This window comes from Vespula vulgaris, chromosome 23 (assembly GCF_905475345.1).
Source record: "Vespula vulgaris chromosome 23, iyVesVulg1.1, whole genome shotgun sequence".
Lineage (NCBI taxonomy): Eukaryota > Metazoa > Arthropoda > Insecta > Hymenoptera > Vespidae > Vespula > Vespula vulgaris.
The window spans coordinates 1008314-1030203 of NC_066608.1; the positions used below are offsets into that span (position 1 = coordinate 1008314).

At 27.8% G+C, this 21890-nt stretch overlaps 2 protein-coding genes across 6 annotated transcripts in view; one reads left to right on the forward strand and one right to left on the reverse strand.

Moving 5' to 3' along the window:
• The window catches only part of LOC127071794 (KN motif and ankyrin repeat domain-containing protein 1), an 86240-nt gene that overhangs the window by 34493 nt on the left and 29857 nt on the right, over positions 1–21890 (forward strand). The gene's annotated exons all lie outside the window — the stretch shown is intronic.
• LOC127071792 (plasma membrane calcium-transporting ATPase 3) overlaps positions 1020–21890 on the reverse strand; it is a 97818-nt gene continuing 76947 nt past the window's right edge. For 2 of the 5 annotated variants that reach the window (XM_051011452.1, XM_051011453.1), the window contains one exon: positions 1020–11832. In XM_051011452.1, the coding sequence (XP_050867409.1) occupies positions 11611–11832 (222 nt within the window). In that variant the 3' untranslated portion in view covers positions 1020–11610. Of the gene's footprint in view, positions 11833–21555; positions 21625–21890 lie in introns of all 5 variants that reach the window. The other 3 variants (XM_051011451.1, XM_051011457.1, XR_007785225.1) reach the window with 3 other exon arrangements.

Below are 21890 nucleotides of genomic sequence, written 5' to 3' on the forward strand. Positions count from 1 at the left end.
ATTTCGATTGAACATCGAAATGGACACGAGCGGCAGTCGAGGCGTTTGAAAATGTTTCTTTTTTTTTTCTCTCTCGAAATTAAATAAAAATTAAAGAAAAGACAAAATAGAAAAAAAAGAAACAATGGTACTCGTGTTGTGATAATTATTTTAATTTGAATGTTTGATTAGTTTTAATTTTTGAAGTAATAAAATATTATTTAACCCTCCATAACGCCATGTAAATCTCTCGAGTCACTTATATATATATATATATATTTTTTTTTTGGTATATTTTTTATTTTATTTTATTAGTTCGTTAAAAAATTAATCGTTTGTTCCGTAGTCGAAAATTAATGTTCGCTTAATATAGAAAAATTATGGATAGTGTAATAATGTAGTTATAATTTTTTTATTTTACTTTTTAAAGCAGTCCAAAGATTGGCTTATAGAGGATTAAGAAGAAAGAAACGAGAAAGAAAATGAATAAAGAAATACTTTCGTGACAGAAATTGACACAAAAATTGTACTATTGATAATTTCAAAGCGCGTATAATATAGATAGGAACGATATAGTATAGATCGAGTGGAGTGGTAAGAGGGAGGAAGGAGAGGTATTGTTGTGATAAAAGATAGAATTTTTTTTTTTTTTACGCCTGTACATACGAATCGAATCGTCTTATCGATCTATATAGATCGAGATGATCTATAATAACCGAATGAGAAGATTGCGAAGCCTAACATACGTAGAATCGATCTGTTAGAACTAAATCGATTTAAAATCGATCAACCGGAGAAATCTAGCACCATTGACGCGCATCCTTTATTTTATTTTATTTATTTTATTTTATTTATTTATTTATGCATTTATTCGTTCATTCATTCATTTATTCATTCATTCGTTCGTTCGTTCGTTCGTTCGTTCGTTCATTTATTTATTTCTTAATTTCTTTTGCTTTCTTCTTTTTTGTTTTATTTTTGTTGTTTTTTGCTTTAATTAATTAATTAAGTTTCCCACAAGCGAAGATGATCCTCCTCCATCGTTTCTTTCTTTTCTTTTTGTTTCTTTTTTTTTTATTTATTTAGTTAGTTAAGTTATTTATTTATTTTTTATTCTTTATTTATTTATTTTTTTCTTAACGCAACGTCGATACACAATCACTAGACAAGAATTTATTTCTCTTCTCTCTTCGAAGAACACGAAAACTTTTTTCATTAATTAATTTGATCAATTAATTAACGCTGTTTGTTTGTTTGTCTTCATTTCTTTTTTCTTATTTTTTTTTCTTTTTGTTATTTTTTTTTTTTCTTCACTTATACGTATATACACATATTTATGCATGTGTATACTCATCGATATACAATATTATTTATACGCACACAAATATACGTACGAAACACAATCGTCTTAACGATATTAACCATCATATTTCTTTTCTCCTCTTTCTTTTTCCTTTCTTTTATTTTTTTCCTTTTCTTTTTCGTTCTCTTAATTATTATTATTAATTATTATTATTATTATTATTATTATTATTATTATTATTATTAATAATTATCATTAGCATTATTATTAATAATTATTATTTCGTTTGCCCTTGCAATATATAAGAAGCATCGTTCCAACGTTACTAAAATTTTTCATATCTTTAACTTCGATAAATATATATATATATATATATATATATATATATATATGCATACATGTACATATATATATACATATATATATATTTGTATATATGTTTATATATAATCTATATACATACATACATACATATATATATATATACACACATGTATATTATATATTATGTATATAACGTATAACCAGTCGGAATCGACGAGCGCTTTGTCACGACATGAACTCTCTTACGGAATAATGTCCTTGCCTTATAAGTATATGCACATGCATATTTTGTATATTTGTTTTTTTATTTTTTTATTTTTTTATTTTTTTTTTTCTTAATCTTTTATGCAAGTACATACACGTAGAACGACGTAAGATCGCTTACGAACACGAAACGTCGAAAGTTTCCGAGCGAGAAAAATAACGACTTTCTATAGCTTCGTCACCTTACATTTTCTTTTTTTGTTTATCTTCTTTTTTTCTTTTTTTTGTTCTTTTTTCTTATTTATTTATTTATTCATTTATTAATTTATTTATCTTTCATCTCTATCTTTCTTGCCATAGATCATAGAGATCGATCGATCTCGAGGATCGATTTCAGGATCGACTCGGACGTACTTAGTATTTATTTATTTATTTATTTATTTGGAAGGAACTTAAAGATAGTTAAGTTCGAACGATCGAATTAATAAACAATGTTAATAATAACAATAATAATAAGATGAAAAGAAGCATGCCTTTTACTTGTGTTCTTCTCTCTCTCTCTCTCTCTCTCTCTCTCTCTCTCTCTCTCTCTCTCTCTCTCTTTCTCTCTATTTCTCTTTCTTTCTTGCTTTCTTTTTTTTATTTTGTTATTATTTTATTCTTTTTTTTTTTGTTGTTTTATCTCCTCCATGCTAATTATCTCCATTTTATATGTCGCGTGTTTATTACGATGATCGAGATTTGGTCCCAATCGCAGTGATGAACTTTCCTGTTGTCTCGTACGATCGAAGAAACGCAGCGTCCTCCATTTCGTTTTTTATTTAATTATTTATTTATTGATTGATTTATTGATTGATCGACCAACCCGTCGATCGATCGATCGATCGATTGATTAATTTAATTAATTAATTTATTTATTTATTTTTTTATTTATTCGGTTCGGTTTCGGTTTTTCTTCTTTTTTTGATTTCGTCGGAATTGGAAAAAGAAATAAAAAAAAAAAGAGAGAAAAAAAGAAAAGAATAAGTTTTTCTTTTCATTTTTTGTTTTCTTTTTTTTTTCTTTTTTCTTTAGGAATAATAATTCATTTCGATTATGCGAACCTCCATATATGTACTGTTATAATTATTAACGTTGACATAAATCCTTTGTAATAATTAATTGTTGAATGTCTTTTTTTTCTTTTTTCTTTCTTTTCTTCTTCTTTTTTTTTATCTTTTTCTTCTTTTTCGTAATACCAAATCATGGAAGCGTATCTGGTAGAAAGGTACGTACGTATGTACCTATATCGTATGCCAATAAAAAATCATTTTGACGGCTCGGCTATATACTAACTGGGACGGTGATTCTAATCGACAAATTATCTTCGATGATTATTGTACGATAATGAGTTACGATGAATTAATTAATTCATTCATTCTTTGGTTTGTAATAATTATAATAATAACGATGATCAACGATGATGATTCATGATGATCAATGATCAAGAATTATGATCAGCAATCAATAATAATAATCAGTGATTATGATAATTGAAGGAGGATGATTACAATACATCATATACGGAAATATCAGATTAACGTTACAAGTACTGTTGTAGTTTGTATCTTATATTGTAAGTAATTGTCTTATTCTTTCGAATTATCTAAAATAAAGAGCGAATTTCTGAATAGGATTTTATATATATATATATATATATATATATATATATATATATGTATATATATATCTATGTATGTATGTATATAAATGAATATTAAGTACGTAAAATATAATTAAACTTTGATAGTAATCTGCATAATTGTAGTAATAGTAATAATAATAATAATAATAATAATAATAACAACAACAACAATAACAATAATAATAATAATAATAATAACAACAACAACAATAATAATAGTAATAATAATAATAATAATGATAATAATAATAATAATAATAATAATAATAAAAATGATAATGATGATGATGATGATAGTTAATTAATTGATTATTTAATTATATAATTAAATAATTAATTAATTATTGCATTCTTATAAACGTGTCCGTTTTCGTCGACAAAACACAAAACGAAAACTAAAAGATTACACACACGCACACAACTTTTCTACGATATTATTATTATTACGTTTTTTTTCTTGTAAATTTTTTTTTCTTTTCTTTTCTTTTTTTTTTTTCTTTTCCTTTCTTTCCCTCATTTTTTGCATTGGCCCGCACGCAGAAGAAAAAAGAAAAAGAAAAATTTAATTTAATTTAATTCAATTTAATTCTAATTAAAAAAAAAAAAAGAAAAAGAATAACAAAGAAAAAAAATATTAAGTATGTCTGTATCATATATGTATGTATATAAACTGTGTACCTTCGTCGAGACAACGAAGCCTTTTCGCTTTGCTTGGCCATTTTTTGATCGAACCGTGCCGACTGTAATTACTATTATTTACTTTTTCATTTTTCTCTGCCTTTCTTCCACCTCTCATTTTTTTCCTTTTTACTTTTTTCATTATATTTCTTTTCCTACTTTTCATTCTCATTAATTCTTTTTATTGCTTACATTCTCATAGGAGACAACGTATGAATTGTGAAATGTCGAGCAAGGAATTTAGAATAATTCGATAGATTTCTCGTTTACGAAATGAGAAATCACAGAGAGAGAGAGAGAGAGAGAGAGAGAGAGAGAAAGAAAGAGAGAAAGAGAGAGAGAAAGAGAGAGAGAGAGAGAGACAGACAGAAAGAGAGAGAGAGAGAAAGAGATAGAATTAATAATAAATTTGTTGCTCGTTTTCACATAAATACGTTTACGATTGAAATGAAAAATATATATATGTATATATATTATAATATATAATATATATATTATACATGGAAAATGTCGGCAACGTTTCGTTTTTTTCTTTTCTTTTTGTTTTATAGGACCAAGTGTAATAATCTTTTCAACGATCCTAATTTTTATTTTAAATTAGATTGAATACCGACGTTCAAGTATCGCACCGCTTTTAGGTAAAGCTATAATAGTATAATAGTAATAATAATAGTAGTAGTAGTAGTAGTAGTAGTAGTAGTAGTAGTAGTAGTAATAGTAGTAGTAGTAGTAGTAGTAGTAGTACTATGTAGTAATAGTAGTAGTAGTAGTAGTAGTAGTAGTAGTAGTAGTAGTAGTAGTAGTAGTAGTAGTAGTAGTAGTAGTAGTAGTAGTAGTAGTAGTAGTAGTAGTAGTAGTAGTAGTAGTAGTAGTAGTAGTAGTAGTAGTAGTAGTAGTAGTAGTAGTAGTAGTAGTAGTAGTAGTAGTAGTAGTAGTAGTAGTAGTAGTAGTAGTAGTAGTAGTAGTAGTAGTAGTAGTAGTAGTAGTAGTAGTAGTAGCAATAGTAGTAATAATAGTAATATATGCGAAAGACCGCGAGATCGAATACCAACGATACGTTGGAAAGACGTATCCGATAAAAAGCACTAAGAGAGAGTAGGAAAACAATGAACGAGGATCTGATCTATGAAACATACCGATCTATCGATCGATCGATCGTTATAACATAATTAATAACATAAATAATCGACATTAATTGATTAATTATTTAATATAATAAATTTAATTAAATTCTGTCGATGATTTTTTTTTTACTGAACCATTCGATTTATAGAACATATCGATCGATCTATCGTGATCTATCATGATCTATCGTGATCGTTGACGTTAATTAATTTAATGAATTTAATTGTTAAATTCGCGATCCTCGATTCTTTACGTGACCATCGACTTTAATTCCTCGACCGATACTATTCTCCTTTTCTTCCTTTTGTTTAATTGTCGTTGATTATTTTTATTGAATTTGTGTATTTCTTTTTGTTTTTCTTTTTTTTTTATTAACCCTCTATAACGTGATGTATATGTTGAATCCCTTTGTCAAATTAGTTTTTGATTTTCTCAATAGAAAATAGTAATTGTTAATTTGTATCCGAATTTATTTCGTGATTTATTTTTTCAAGTTATAATTTATACTTTTTTTTATTATACCAGTATAATATTATACCATACAAAGTTGTGTACTTTTATTTTGTTATATCATTATTTTAATATTATTTATACTTAGTATAATATAATTATATTAGTATGAAGTATAGTATAATACAATTTTATACTAATAAATGTATATATATATATATATATCTTCTTTTTTTTCTTGTAATTCGGCACTAGTACTTTTTTGCAATTACATTAGTAATATATTATAATACTAGTATTATTCATACTAATATATAATTATACTATACAAGGTATATGACTTATGTAATTATACCATACATATATATACTAATATATTATATTATACAATATAATATAAATTTCACATTGCGTATGCGATCCGAAAAGTTTGTAATATTTCTCAGATAAAATTATAAACAATCGTTCAGTATATAATATAATTATATACTGGTACAACTTATTAAACAAAACAAAAAAAGAAAAGACGTTTCAGTTATAGAGGGTTCGTTAAAGTTTGTCAAAATCTTGTTTTAATTATTAACAATTTCGAAAAATAAAAAATCAAAGAAGATAGTGGAGATAATTAAAAAAAAAGAAACAATGAAATGGTAAAAGGAATGATAAAATTAAAAAAAAGAAACGTAAAGATAAAAAATGTTATTATCTTATTTTGTTGTAATGTATTATCTATTTTTGAGACGATCGTCGCACGTGACCCTTTTATTTTTTTCAATATTTTTTCCTATTTGTTTTTATATATTTATAATATATATATATATATATATATATATATATATATATATATATATACATATACATATATATCTGTTACATCGGGTCGAAAATTACTACGATAGCGAAAAAAAGTGAAAATGAGAATCTAATGAAGATTGTAATTAATCGTACACACACATATATATATATATATATATATATATATATATATGTATGTATGTATGTATATAAGAGGAAAATGAGACGAATAAAAAAAAAAATTTGACAAAGATCGAGAGAGGCACGACGACCCTTGATAACAGTACGTAATTTAATGTAAACGTCGTCGTGTGCACGTTAAAAACATAAATAGAGCATATATATATACACACACACATATAAATATATGTGTATATATATATAAATATATATATATATATTTAGATAATAATAATAAGAGCGCGCGTCTTTATCGTTTGGCAGTGTAAGGCATACAGAGTGCTTAAGACTAGAATAAGGTGCAGTTTTTAATATAGGCCTCTCGAGCCCTCCATTTTTCTTTTTTTTTTTTGTTTTTTTCATTTCTTGCTCTTACTCTTTCTCTCTCTCTCTGTCTCTCTTTCTTTCAAAACAAAAAAAAAGACAAAAATAACATCTAATCTCTAATTTTCAACTTTTCGAGGCCTGTGAGAAATGTACAGACGTATGTACGCGCGCGTATGCTCGTGCTCTTTTTTATTTTGTTAAATAATATACTCATGATAAAGATGGTAATGATTGTAATAATAATAATATTCGAACGCGATATTTATTCGTTTTCTTTTTTTCAAGTTTTTAATTATTATTTCTCTTCTTTTCATTCAGTCAACTCGAAATATTATCATACAAGAGTATTTTATATCGATTAAATTTAATGAATGAATTAAATATCGATGATCGATTTAAAATATAGCCATCGAGTTCTTCATAGAAACTTCGTTGAGACCCATTATAACGATCGTAACACTTGTTATTTTGTTTAGCTAGTATTTCTTTTTTATCGAGTCTTTTTGACTCTCTTTCTTTCTCTCTCTCTCTCTCTCTCTCTCTCCTTTTTTTATTGTAATTTTTTTTTTGTTAAATTTTGGTTCATTCGCGTTTTAATTAAGTATTGGTCATCGTGCCAGTTTCTTCGGGAATGACGTTCTAAAAATGGAAAATAATAATTTTATACGCGATATATAAGTAAAGCTAGATCCTGAGTATATTTTAACGTGGTAGTCATATAAATAAATAAATAAATAAATAAATAAATAAATAAATAAATAAATATAGAAGGCAATAAAGAAAAAGTTATGAAATGAATAAAATAATATATATATATGTGTGTGTGTGTGTGTGTGTGTGTGTGTAAAAATAATAGGATTTTTTTTCAAACGAGATTACAAACACTTCTGGGATTTCGCTTTTTCTTTTCTTTAATCGATTTTTATTTTATATATATATATATATATATATATATATATATATATATATATATTATATAGTTGAGACTTTGTTTATATATCGTTAACCCTCTATAACGTCGTGTAATCTTTAAAATTATTTATCATTTTATCGTCAGAAAATTTATTGTTCATTCATATTTATAATTTTTCATATTTTCTGTAGTATGTATAATTTTTGTATTTAGTATAGTATAATTATACTAATATAAGTAATTCCTGTTTCGTTAATCTTTGAGAATTTTCTTCGTCTTTCTTTTTTATTTATTTATTATTTTTTTTTTTCTATGGATTCAATTCTTTTTTATACTTATTATAATACAATTATACTATAATAGTAGAAGTAATTACGTTGTTTTATCTTTATGTTAATTTTCTTTGTGAATCTGAGATTTTTCATCTTTTCAAAGTACAATTAAGACTTAGTATGGTATAATTATACTAATATATATGTGATCATGTTGTCACTGTTATCTTTTTAATTTCCGCTTCGTTTAGAAACTTGTTCTTTTTGTTTCTAATGTATAATCTATACTTAAGTATAGTATAATTATACTAGTATAAGTAAACATTTTATTATTATTATTATTATTAATATTAATATTATTATTATTATTATTACGTTAATTTGAATTTTCAAATGAATCTTTTCACGTTTTTGAAATATAATTTAGACTTAGTATAGTATAATCATACTGACATAAGTAATATCATCACGTTATCGTTACATTAAATTCAATCTTGTAACCGATCATTTTTCATAACTTCTTTTTCATATTTTTTTTCCTTTTCTTTTTTTTTTCTTTTTTTTTCTTTAAGTACAATATTACTAGTACAATGAATACTACTACATAACATTGACATTGTGTCGTAGGTAAAATTTCGTTATAAACGCAATCAAAAATTATAAATATTATAGAGGGTTAATTAAGCATGCACGAATGAGAAAAAAAAAAGTAATACGAGTACGTCTTACCGATCTAATCGCAATAATGGCGATCTGCGATGAACCAAGAAAGAAGAATCAGAAGAAGAAGAATAAGAAATAGAAGAGGATGAAGAAGATGAAGAAGAAATAGTAATAGTAATAGTAATAGTAATAGTACTAATAGAGATAGTTAATAGTAACAATGGCATACTACTAGTAGTAATAATAACAATAGTAACTATTAATAGTAGAAATATTCGAAATATAAGAAGTAGTAGAAGAAGAAGAAGAAGAAGGAGAAGTAACAGTGGAAGAAGAAATATCGATCATCACGCATGATCACTCCTTCCGAGTGTCCTCTCTCGCATGTATGTATGCATCTATGTATGTACGTACGTACGTATGTATGTATGTATGTATGTATATATACGAGTATATATGTATATGTGTGTACATGTGTATATTCGTGTTATGTATTTATGCCTGAAACAACACATTGTTTAAACTTCACGTTTAAGGCACCCTCAGTGCAGAGTATGTTCCTTGAAAATACAAACTAGTGACTAGATCATTCTTAAGTCGCTCGAGATAAGAGAGAAAGAGAAAGAGAGAGAGAGAGATGAATGGGAAGAGTTTGTAATGAGAGAATCAAAAAGAGAGAGAGAGAGAGAGAGAGAGAGAGAATGAGTGAGATAGAGAGAGAGAGAGAGAAAGAGAAAGGGAGATGGCATTATATGTGCGTGCACGTTAAAATGAAAATATTAATTTCAATTTACAAATAATTATAATTAATTATAACGAAATAAAAAGAGGATAAATGTATTCCGTCTATCTCTATCTTTCTCTCTCTCTCTCTTTCTTTCTCTTTCTTTCTCTTTCTCTAAATTCTTCTCTCTCTATCTATCTTTCTAATCTTCCCTCTCTTCGTACAAGTGTCTCTCACACATTTCGTTTTCGAAAAAGCGGTGCGTCGAGAACGTACAATATATTCGATATTATAGAAATCAACATCTCGATCTTAAACAAATAATAATAATAATAATAATAATAATAATAATAATAATAATAATAATAATAATAATAATAATACATAAATAAGAGTAATACATAAGATCAGAAGAAGTAAGAAGTAGAAGTAGAAGATCACAAGATTAGAAGAGGAAGAAGAAGAAGAAGAAGAATAAGAAGAAGAAGAAGAATATTAATACAACAACGACGACGATTAAGGAGGACGAATCAGAGAGCTGCGTAGCAATTAATTAATTGGCGTACGATGGCAATAACTGCACCAGCGGCGGCAGCGGCAGCGGCAGCGACGACGACGACGACGACGGCGGCAATAGTTGTTGTTCTTCTTGTTCTCATTCTTGTTCTTGTTCTTGTAGTAGTAATAATAGTGGTGGTGGTGGTGGTGGTGGTGGTGGTGGTGGTGGTGGTGGTTGGTAGTGGTAGTGGTGGTGGTTGCGATGAGACGACGATCGAAACGCAAGGACTAACATAACGGAGGCAGTGGTGCGTTGCTTCGGTAATATTATAATTGGTGTTTCCCGCACGGATCAGCTTATGATCGCAAGGACGAATATATATATATATATATATATATATATATATATATATATATATATATACACATATATATACACATATACATACATATATATATTTTTATTATACACATATATGCATATATAGTTTTTTTATTATACTTATATATATATATATGTATGTATATATGTATGTATATATGTATACATATTTAGAGACGATTTGAAAATCAGATTCGGAAGATCACCGTCGTCCACCCGGAGGATGTTTAAAAGGGGATGGATGGTAGTACTGTTCGACAGATTCTAAATTGTTCCATACCACCCCCTCCTGCTCTTCCCCCTCCTCCTCTTCCTCCTCCTCCTCCTTTTCCTTCTCTTTCTCCTTCTCTTCCTTCTCTTTCTTTGCCTCCTCCTTCTCCTCTTCTTCCTCTTCCTCCTCCTCCTCCTCCTCTTCGTTCCTTCTCTCTTCATGAACCTAATCCCTTCTTAATCACCTTGAACCCACCCCCTTCGTAGTTCCCTCAATCACTCAGCAATAAACAAACAGACGGCTACGAGCTCTCGAGGTATCGCGTGTTGAGGGTTTTTCTTAGGTGGGTAAAGGGTTAAAGGGTTAAGGGTGAAGGGTTAAGGGTTGATTGACCGACCGATTGATTAATTGATTGATCGATCGGTTGATCGGTTGCGTCTCGAAACGAAACGTTTGGAAGTTCGTTCGTTCTTTTTTGTTGTTCTTGCAAAGTTTCAACTATCATCAATTATAACGAAGTAGAAGTTTCGAAGAGTCGGAGAAGAGGAGGAGACAAGGATCTTTTCTTTTCTTTTTTCTCTCCTCCACTTTTTTCCCCTCTTTATCTCCCTTGTCATTCTTCTCATAAAAACAGCAAATTCTTGATCCGATTTGACGATGCGACGATATCCGATGATCATCGATCGATCGATCGATCCATCACCCACCCATCCATCCATCCGTCCATCCATCCATCCATCTCCATTCGATCGATCGACGATGACGGGCCTTTTTGTTTTTGTTGGTTTTGTTGTTATTGTTGTTATTGTTGTTATTGGTGGTGGTGGTGGTAATGGTGATGGTGGTGGTGGTTGGTGGTTGGTGGTGGTAGTGGGTTGTGATAATTGGTAGTTTAACTCTACACAGCTGTTTCGGTATGACTATGACTCGACAATCTTTCAACGTCGATCTCTGGTATAGTCAGCTCGTCCGGTATGTTGTCCGCGTACTCGATACTGCTCGTCTGTGATAACCGCTTACTGAAGGGTGACTGCTTTCTCAATACTTCTGCCAATGTGCTGCTGCTATGCTCGCCGTAGCGCGCGTCTAGGCCCTGCCGAAATGCGTTCACTACGCGGATCTGCAACGGAAATCTTTTTTGTTACATATGCATTAGATTGTTCACCGTATTCTTTTTTTTCTTTTGTTCTTTTCCCCCTTTCTTTTTACCATTTTCTTTTTCTTCTTCCCCTTTTTCTTTTTTCCCTCCGTTTTTCCGTTCTTTTCTTTTTTCTTTTTTTCATTTTCTTTCCATCGATCGTCTCTCGAAACTTTCGGAGATCGATCTTTTTCTTTTCCTTTCTCGAAAATTATAATACTCATTCCTAACGATTACATTTGTGATTGTTTAGTTAAAAAGATGATAATAATTATTATAATAATAATCATGAAATTATAGAAAAGATAAGATGAATCTTTCTCTATTTAAAAAATAAGATCGAGAAGATCTGTAGATCATTATTAATCATTAGGAATTATAGTAATAATTTTCAGAATCGATTTCCGAAATAATATTCTAGGGTTAGTCGTATATATTCTACATACAATACATGTACATATACATATATATATATATGTATTTATGTATGATATATATACGTATTATATATAAAAACAAACAGAAAGCAGCGGCCACAAGATATTGCAAAACTAGCAAGGCTTCGTCACCCTGCGCAGCAAAGCAATATTAGGCACAAGCTCGAGATTGTCGACGTCGATGTATATATATACATATATATTTTTTTTTCTATGTATATACGTACATATATATATATTTCATCTTCCTTTTCTCTCTAATATTTCTCTCTAGTCGAGAAAAATAAGGAAAAAAATACCGACGTCGACGGATTTTGGTTACAATATCGCAAGACACCACATGCACCGATCGGACCGACCGAACGATTTTCGCGTTATCGATATCTGCGTTCTTTCCTGTAATCAATTATATTTTTTTCTGTTTTTTTTATCGCAACATCCTCACTAACTCTCTACAACCCCATCTTCTTCCTTTTTCTTAATCGTTTCTAAAAAAGAAACAGTTCTTTATCCATTCTTCGGACATGACAAATATATTTTATGTAATAAGTTAAAATCAATTTTTAAATTTGACGAATTTATGAATGGGGTTACAGAGATTTGATCGATAATTAAAAAAAATGTATTAATCGTTTACTTTCGCTTTCGTTCTGTTTTTGTTTATATAAATAAATATTACTAAATATAAATTGAAAATGAAATTTCGCGTGAATGTTGAAAAATTAGAATTTCGTTCGAACGAGCAACGAGGAATTATTAAATTTAATGAAATATTTAAATTATACATAATAATAATTAATAATAATTTTGATTGTATCTACATAACGATAATAATAATAATAATAATTTTTAATTAAAAAAAACAATTCGTCTTCCTTCGTAATTATGTTAGTTAGCCTTCTCCTCGATAGGATATAATACAGGTTGATAGAGAATGTATGTGTGTATGTATGGGTAAAGATTAGAGAAAGAAAGAGAGAGAGAGAGAGAGAGAGAGAGAGAGAGAGAGAGAGAGAGAGAGAGACGATAGGATAGAAAAAAGATAGACAGGAAAGAGAAAGAGAAAGAGAAAGAGAAAGATAGTAGAAATAAAAGAAAAATTTTCAAATCAATTAGTATATAGAAAAAGATTTAGATAAGTGCTTAGCTAAGGAAAAGTGTTTGTACCAATACCATTTGCAAAGTTTTCCTAAACCTCGACCAATAATATTATATATATAAAAAGAAAAGGAAAACAAAAAAAACAAGGAAAATTGTAATTTTTATCGAACTAAAAGTTTGAAAATTTATTTTGGCCGAGATTAGGAAGGATAGGAAAAAGAAAATAAGGCTAGTTAACAGCGAACTTATTAGGATTGAGTCAAAAGTGATCATGAGTTTCTAAACGATTATAAAAGAAAATTAATAATTCTTTCTCGAGAATTTTTAGGCTTATTTTTGTTTGTTGTTTTAGTGGTATTGAAATATTTAAAAGCCTGGAAACAAAGTCTCAAAAGAGTGTAAGTAATTTTTAAACGTTCATGTTGAAACTTATAATCACATTTGTCTCATTCTGTATAATTTGACGATTAGTATAATAGATATATATATAAATATATCATATTGAACGATTGAAAAAAAATGAATGCAAAAGAGAAAAAGAGAGAAAAGAAACATTCTTTTTTTTATTAGGAAAAATATCTGGACCTTACCTCTTTTGCTCCACCCTGTATGTGTGTATGCACATATACTCTTACTCGCTATAATAATAGTAATAATAATAACAATAATAATAATAATAATAATAATCATAATAATAATAATAACAACAACAACAACAAGAACAATAAGTATCGATAATCATTATATCAGTGATTTGATTAATAATAAAAAAATAAGGAAGAATGAAAAAAATTAATTAAAACAAAAAATAATTTATCTTGAGTGATATATTCATTAATGTATCATTATCATATCATCATCATCATAATCATCATTATTATTATTATTACAATTGTTTTATTTATTCTCACCGATCTTAAAATATACTCACTCACATTGAGTAAAATAATTAATATAATTTTTCTTTTCTTTCGCGTAATAATTTAAACCTTTCAAAATCTACACTGGAAAGGATAAAATTAAAAAAATATATATATATATCCGTGCAGGAAAAATTAGGATAAGAGAAGAGAAGAAATGCTATAAAAAATAAATAAATAAATAAATAAATAAATAATAATTAGAAAATCGTTAGAAAGAAGAATCGAGAGACACTACGATATGCGTTAATCGAAAAACGCTCGATCGATAATCGTGCAAAGATCGTTCGAAGATATTAAATATAAAATCGAGATAGGCAATGTTTGCAAAAGAGAAAAAGAAAAAGAGAGAAAAGAACGTCAGCGTGAAAATTAGCGTGAAAAATCGGCGCGCTCGTAAGTTATTTTTTTTTGTATACTTTTTTGTTTGCTTTTTATTTAAAAAACAAATATTTTCGGCGGCGATAGGTGCATATGCGTGTGTCTGCGTGTATCTATTATGATTATAACAAAAAAATATATATATATCTTATATATAAAGATTTATAAATATATAAATATAAATATATATGTATATATAGAAACACAATACACATATACATATATTTAGCACAAAATTGATGCACAGAGCAAACAGCCAGGTGATATACATATATACATATATACACACACATATATATATATATATATATGTATTTATAAACAAATAAATATATAGCGTGTAACAAATTTCGAGTTGCTGCAGCACATGCATCATCATCATCATCATCATCATCATCATCATCATCATTTAGCTTGTCTTTCAACAGCCAATTAGAAATGCAACGAATTCTGTAAAGAAAATTAATTAGTCAAACAAAAAAATCTCTCGCTTTTCCCCATGATATTATACAGTATCACCATAATAATATCTTCCATAGATTCCCTTTCCTTTATTCTTCGGTCATTCCGTTTCTTTCAAATATTCTTTTTTTTTTTATATTCCTCCTTGAATTTGCTTTTATTTCTTTTTTTTCTCTCGTTCGTTCAGAGACAAAAGAAAAATCTTTTTTTAATAATTTTCTCCCTCTTTTTTATTTTTTATTTTCTCAATACATACATATGCATTTATATTCATATGAATATAGAGGATGGATAGAAAAATTCCTAGCTGTGGTTAAAAATTGTCAAATGATGTTAAAGATCAATTATTCTTTTATCTTTTCTTTTCTCACTATTTAGATTTTTAATCTGCAAAAAAGAAGAATACAAAATTAAATTAATGTAAAAAGTTTCGGAAAAGAGACAATTGATCTTTAAAATCAATCTAAGATCTTCTTTTGGCCACGTCCAAAAATTTTTCTTCTACCTTCCTCATGTATATATTGAAAATATATATAAGTTTGTATGTATTAAGACTGTGATTTATATATAAACATTGTTAAAATTATATATATATATGTATGTATATATATATATATATGTATATACTTACTCGGAGATTAAGTAGCCTCGGCACTCTATTTATGTTGGATTTTAAAAGTGTGCACACGTTTTATGCGTGGGAATGTGTTGAAGATAGTAAAACCAACGTTGATTCTCTCGAAGTTGAAATGAAATTTTTGTTTCTCTGTGCTTCGTTCTTCGTATAATTTGTGGCTGGGAAGAAGGTGTGGGATAATTAAGAAAATAGGACACATCTTTGGATAAAGTTATATACAAAAAAGAAAAAGAAAAAAAAATATATATATATAGGATAAAAGGATAAAAGAGATAATATTAAAAAAGGATTATATCTTTATCTGTAAGAGTGAGACGGAAAGTGGGACGAAGGAAATTTAAAGAGAGAAAGAAATAGAGAGAGAGAGAGAAAGAGAGATTCATTTTATATTGAAGAAAAATAAAAATAAAAAAAGAATTAAAAAATCGTTTGCGAAGCTTTCGAAGCCACAGTAGAGCGTTCATTAATATCAAGAATATTGTATGTATTATATCTCTTTTTTTGTTTTTACTTGGATCTTTTAATTTTCAATAATTTTTTTCTTGGTTTTGTCTTTTTTCTTTCTTTCTGTTTTTTAATCATCTATTCTACTTCGTTCTCGTTTTTTGTTAGTGTCCTTCGTTCTTCCTTTCTTCCTTTATTTTCTATCACGATTTGTTTTGTTTGAATGCTGTTCTTTATATTCTTACCTTTTTTGTTGTAAACCATTTTTTGTTTGTTTTTTATTATTATATATATATGTATGTGTATATACATATATATATATATATAATATGTATATATGTGTAAGATCATATGCACGTACGTATTACACATAGAAAGAAGACGTATAAATGCAATAAAATAAATTTTCTTTTATATAAATATATATTTTTTTTTTTTTTAGCATCTTCGCTTACACGAAAAGATTATATGTTAATTCAAAGATTTTTCGTTTAGAATTTCATAACAATTTTATTGTTGCTGTTCTTATTTTCTTTGAATTATTATTCTTTTCGTGTAGGTGTGCAAACGAAAGGTCTACGTTGCAAAGCCTTGTAAAAAGAATTATCTGTTGGAAATATCGCTATAGATATTATCGATTATTTTCTTTTCTTTTTTTTTTTTTCTTTTATATAATTCAATTAATAATTATTGAGTATGCGTGTGTATATGTGTATATTAGGCAGAACAACGTAGCCGATTGTTTAAAGTGCATAATTATTTAACGCAATCATTGGCAACGACTATCATAGACAGCTGTACAACGAAAATCACATGAAGAAAAAAAAATACGATATTTAATAATAAAAATCATCGAAGATCGATCGATGCGACTTACGTTGATCTTCGTATATATTATATATATATATATATATATATATATATATATATATATATCAAAGATCTAGAAGAAGATTTTTTAATCGTTTCTTTTTTGTATTTATACATCACCAATTTTCAAATCCTTTAAAAAGGATCTCGTATCCCTTAAAAGCTATCATTTAATCAAATACATTAAGTATAATCACTTTAATCTTCAATATTAATTATATCTTTATCGAGACTGTTTAAGCAAATTTTTGTATAATGAATGATAATAACGTAGAGATGATTTTTTGTTTTCGTTTGATAGCTTTTAAGGTTTTAATTATTAATCTCGAGTTTCGTCGGACGAGGAGAATGAAAAGACATAAATAAATTAAGTAAATCAAGTAAAAAATCCATGCTGAAGCCGTAAAAAAAAATAATAATAAAAGAATGTAATAGGAAAATAAACAATATCGGAAAAAAAAACATGGTACATATATCTCGTAAATCCCACTCATCGATCTTCCAATAATAATCACGAAAATATCAACAATGTCAAAACATACAAATATATATATATATAGAAACATTTACGCAAAAGAAAAAGAAAACATATTGAAAGCTGCGAAATATCGAGAAAGAGAGAGAAGAGAATAAAAGAACAAAATATACAAGCGATGATAATCAAAGACGTATACATATATAAATTAAACAGACAGACAGACAGACAGATAGATAAATAGATAAATAAGTAGATAAATAGATAGATAGACGGACAGATAGATAGAAATTGAAAAAGGAAATAAGAAGACAAAACAAAATTGACGATTGAAGCTGGAGCATGAAATTTAATATAAATCATTATACCATAGTTTGTGTACGTGTGTATGTCGATTCGTTGAGTCTATTATTATGCGTGCAATAATATTAAAAATTTGGTGTTTAAGATGGGCATACAGGAACAGTAACAGTAACAATAACGATAACGATAACGATAACAATAACAATCGTGATAATACATAATAAATAATGAATAATTAGGGAGTAGAAAAAAAATAATAAAATTATTTTTAGCGACGATAAAGAGTATCTCGAGGAGATACATTTAGAATTTTGTGTATGTATGCAATATACACGCGTGATTGATTGTTTCGTTAGAAACAATAAGAGAGAGAGAGAGAGATTGATAGACAGATACACACACATAAAGAGAGAGAGAGAGAGAGAGAAAGAGAGAAATAGAAAAGGAAGAGAAATAGAGAATGAAAGAGTAAGAGTAAGAGAGAGATAGAGAGAAAGAGAAAGAGAGAAACGATCGAAGATTTTTTGATTTCGAAGCTTACATCGAATTAGATGAATTAGATGAATTAGAATATAGAATGAAGATATACCAATTGAGATGAAGAGAGTTTTATATGTGTATGTGTTTGTTATGGAACTCTCTCTCTCTCTAAATTGATATAAGATAAATACAACCCTTTAAGAATTTATATATACATATATATATATATATATATATATATATATATATATATATATATATATATGGAGAGAGAGAGAGAGAATCAAACGTGTCAAAAGCTTTTTCACGTTCAATTATTGGATCATTCGATTATCTGATCTTATGATATTGTACATTACTAAGAATAGGAATAAAGATCACAATCTTGACCTCGAAATTAGAAAAACGAGAGAGCGAGAGAGAGAGAGAGAGAGAGAGAGAGAAAAGAAAGAAACTGAATGACGATACAAATGTACGTGAATATTTATCATCGAATCAAAAATGAACAAATGTTTCTAAACATTGTATATCGTGTATTGCATATTGCATATTGCACGTTTAGAAAAAAAAAATGCTGGTTCGAATACGAAGATTGGAAGGAGCAACAATGAAGCATTCGAATTTGAATTACGAAATGAAATTGTAGAGTGAGGATTCTTTCTGAAATTATTTTTTTTTCTTTTTCTTCTTTTTTTTTGGAGTCAACATTTTTTATACTTAAATAGGTTTAGGTAATACTTAAGATATATATTAGGAAGTGATCGCATGCCTTTTCTATATGGATTTTTAATTAAGATTAATTTTAAAATCCATATTTGGGAATTATGAGTGAGAGAGAAAGATATATAGATAGATAGATAGATAGATAGGGGACAAATACATATACCTATGTAGATATATACATATGTATATATAATTATGAAAGAGAATGAATATTACCAAAAGAACATTATTAAAATATTATGGATCAATGTATAGTAATTCATAAAAGAATTATTGAGAATTATAATGACCTCAAAATAACTGCATACACATTTCACACCATAATTATTCCATCACCATGATCGAATTAAAAGTCGCCATAACATAATATGGTAGTGAAAGAAGAAGAAAAAAAAAGAAATACGAAAGGAAGAAAACATAATCGATTAATTTATATAATTGTCATAATTTCGTTGATTAGAATAATTCTAGTAAAGTATTATATCGCATTCTAATGTTCTCTTGGCGATCACATAATCAACCATTAGGATTAGGACATATATATATATATAAAAGGATCCTGATCCATCTGTATATAGATCATTATGACTTTATAAGTCATAGATCGCACTTACTTTATTTCTGGTCTTTTCCTCTTTCGTATTTTTATTGTTATATTAAAATTGCATATGTAAATATATATATATATTTTTAGATTGAAATAAAAAAGAAATTATCTGATAATATTGAAATAAATCTTTACGTCGCGTGATCGATTAATTAATTTTTTCTTTTCTGTTCTTCCTCTTGTCGTGTCGTTTTATGACAGACAGATTGTTATTGTTTTATTTATTCATTTATTTTTTTTTTTTTTAATATATATATATATAAATCACTATCGAATAAATTGTTGAAGCGTTAAATAAATTTATAAAGTTTCGTAACGATTAATGGTATAAGAGATTTTTTGTTTTGTTTCGTTTTGTTTCGTTTATAGTATGTAGGTATATATGTATAGAATATTGTTATAATTATTTCCATTCGCCCGACGAAGATCCGTTTACATCGGTCGCAAGATCGATTGAGAGATTAGGCGAGAATATAATTGGCCTTTTAATTAACAAAGTTTTTATTTGATACGTGCCAGAAATGATCAGTGAGCTAAAATAAAGGGTTCAAAGCATTCTCGTTTGTTTAGTTAAAAGTAAATGGAAAAAAGGAAGGTTCTTTTTGTTTCTAGCAAGAAGCGACTGTGTGTGTTTCACTATAGCGTCCATTAGCCGATCGTTTTTCTCTCTCTGATCCATTTATAAATATAAATATAAATATAAATATAAATATATATATATAATAAATGGATTTATTAGAGAATGATAAAAGACAAACAATGTTTTTTTATTGACCGATCGGTTAAAGGTAACATCTGTATTTTAAATTAATAAGACGATCTTTGTAAAAAGAAACTTTAGAAAGAGTTTCAAAGAGGAATAAAAGTATTAAAAAGTATTATAATCTTTTTATGAAAATTGAGAAAAAGAGAGAGAGAGAGAGAGAGAGAGAAAAGATAGATAGAATAAAGTAAGAAAAAATTGGTATACATAAAAGTATTGAGACAAGAAATATTTTTCTATAAAAATTGCGAATAAATTGACGAGAGAAAGAGAGAGAGAGAGACGTAATGATAGAGAATAAAGATAAATCATCAAAACAAAATATTAGAGAGTAATATCAAATAAACAAAAAAAAAGAAACGTTTAATATATTCGAAACATTATCCCATATGCCGATCATGAGGAAAGATAGAGAGAAAGAGAGAGAAAGACGATATTATTCTGTCAAAGGAAAAGAAAAAAGAAGAAAAAAAAAAAGGAAAAACACCATAAAGCAGGGTCCATTAGAACAAAAGCTTGAGACCAGCGAGAAACACAAGCAGCGTATAAATTTTCGACATAGAAACAAACGCAGCGATTTCGGTCGACTCGAGATAGAGATGAGGAACCAAAAAAAGAGAAAAAGAAACGCAGGAAACGAATTCATTCTCTTGAATTCTCTAAGAATATCGATAATAATTATGCAATTATATATTCATAGAAATATATGCGAACGAAATCGCTGATAGAGAAAGATTATCGAGTTAATGAGAAAGACGGATAGATAGTAGTATAAGAAAAAAGATAGCGTGAGTTAGGTAGTAGTAATAGCAGTTGGTAGCAGTTAGTAGAAGTATTAGTAGTAGTAGTAGTAATAGTAGTAGTAAGTAGTAGTAGTAGTAGTAGTAGTAGTAGTAGTAAGTAGTAATAAGTAGTAGTAGTTGTAGTAGTAGTAGTAGACAGATAGAAATAGTTAGAAAGTGTAATAGATAGAAAGAGTTAGAGAGATAGAGAGAGAAAGAGAAAGATAGAGATAGAGATAGAAAGAGAGAGAAAGAGAAAGAGACAGAAATAGAGATAGAGATAGAGATAGAGAGAGAAAGAGCAAGAAAGGAGCGCTTACAGCTTGGTCTGTCGAACTCTTGCTGTAGGGTACCGGTATCAAACGTTCCTGCAACTCGCCACCTATCACCTTCAAGAGTAAAGGATAATATAATGGTTACAAGAGGGTGTAACGAGCAATAATTGGCATGCAGGACACCACTCCTTTTATTCATTTGGAAATGGTGCCGTGCGATAACTCTCCTCGTGACAATTCACCGCCCAACGACAAAAACGAAAGTAATAAAAGAAGAGAAAAAAAGGATGAATAAAATAAAAAATCTTTTTTTCTTTTTGTTCTTCTTCTTTCTTTTTTTTTTCTATGTCTTTATGTTTGAAAGTTAAACCTTATTCTTG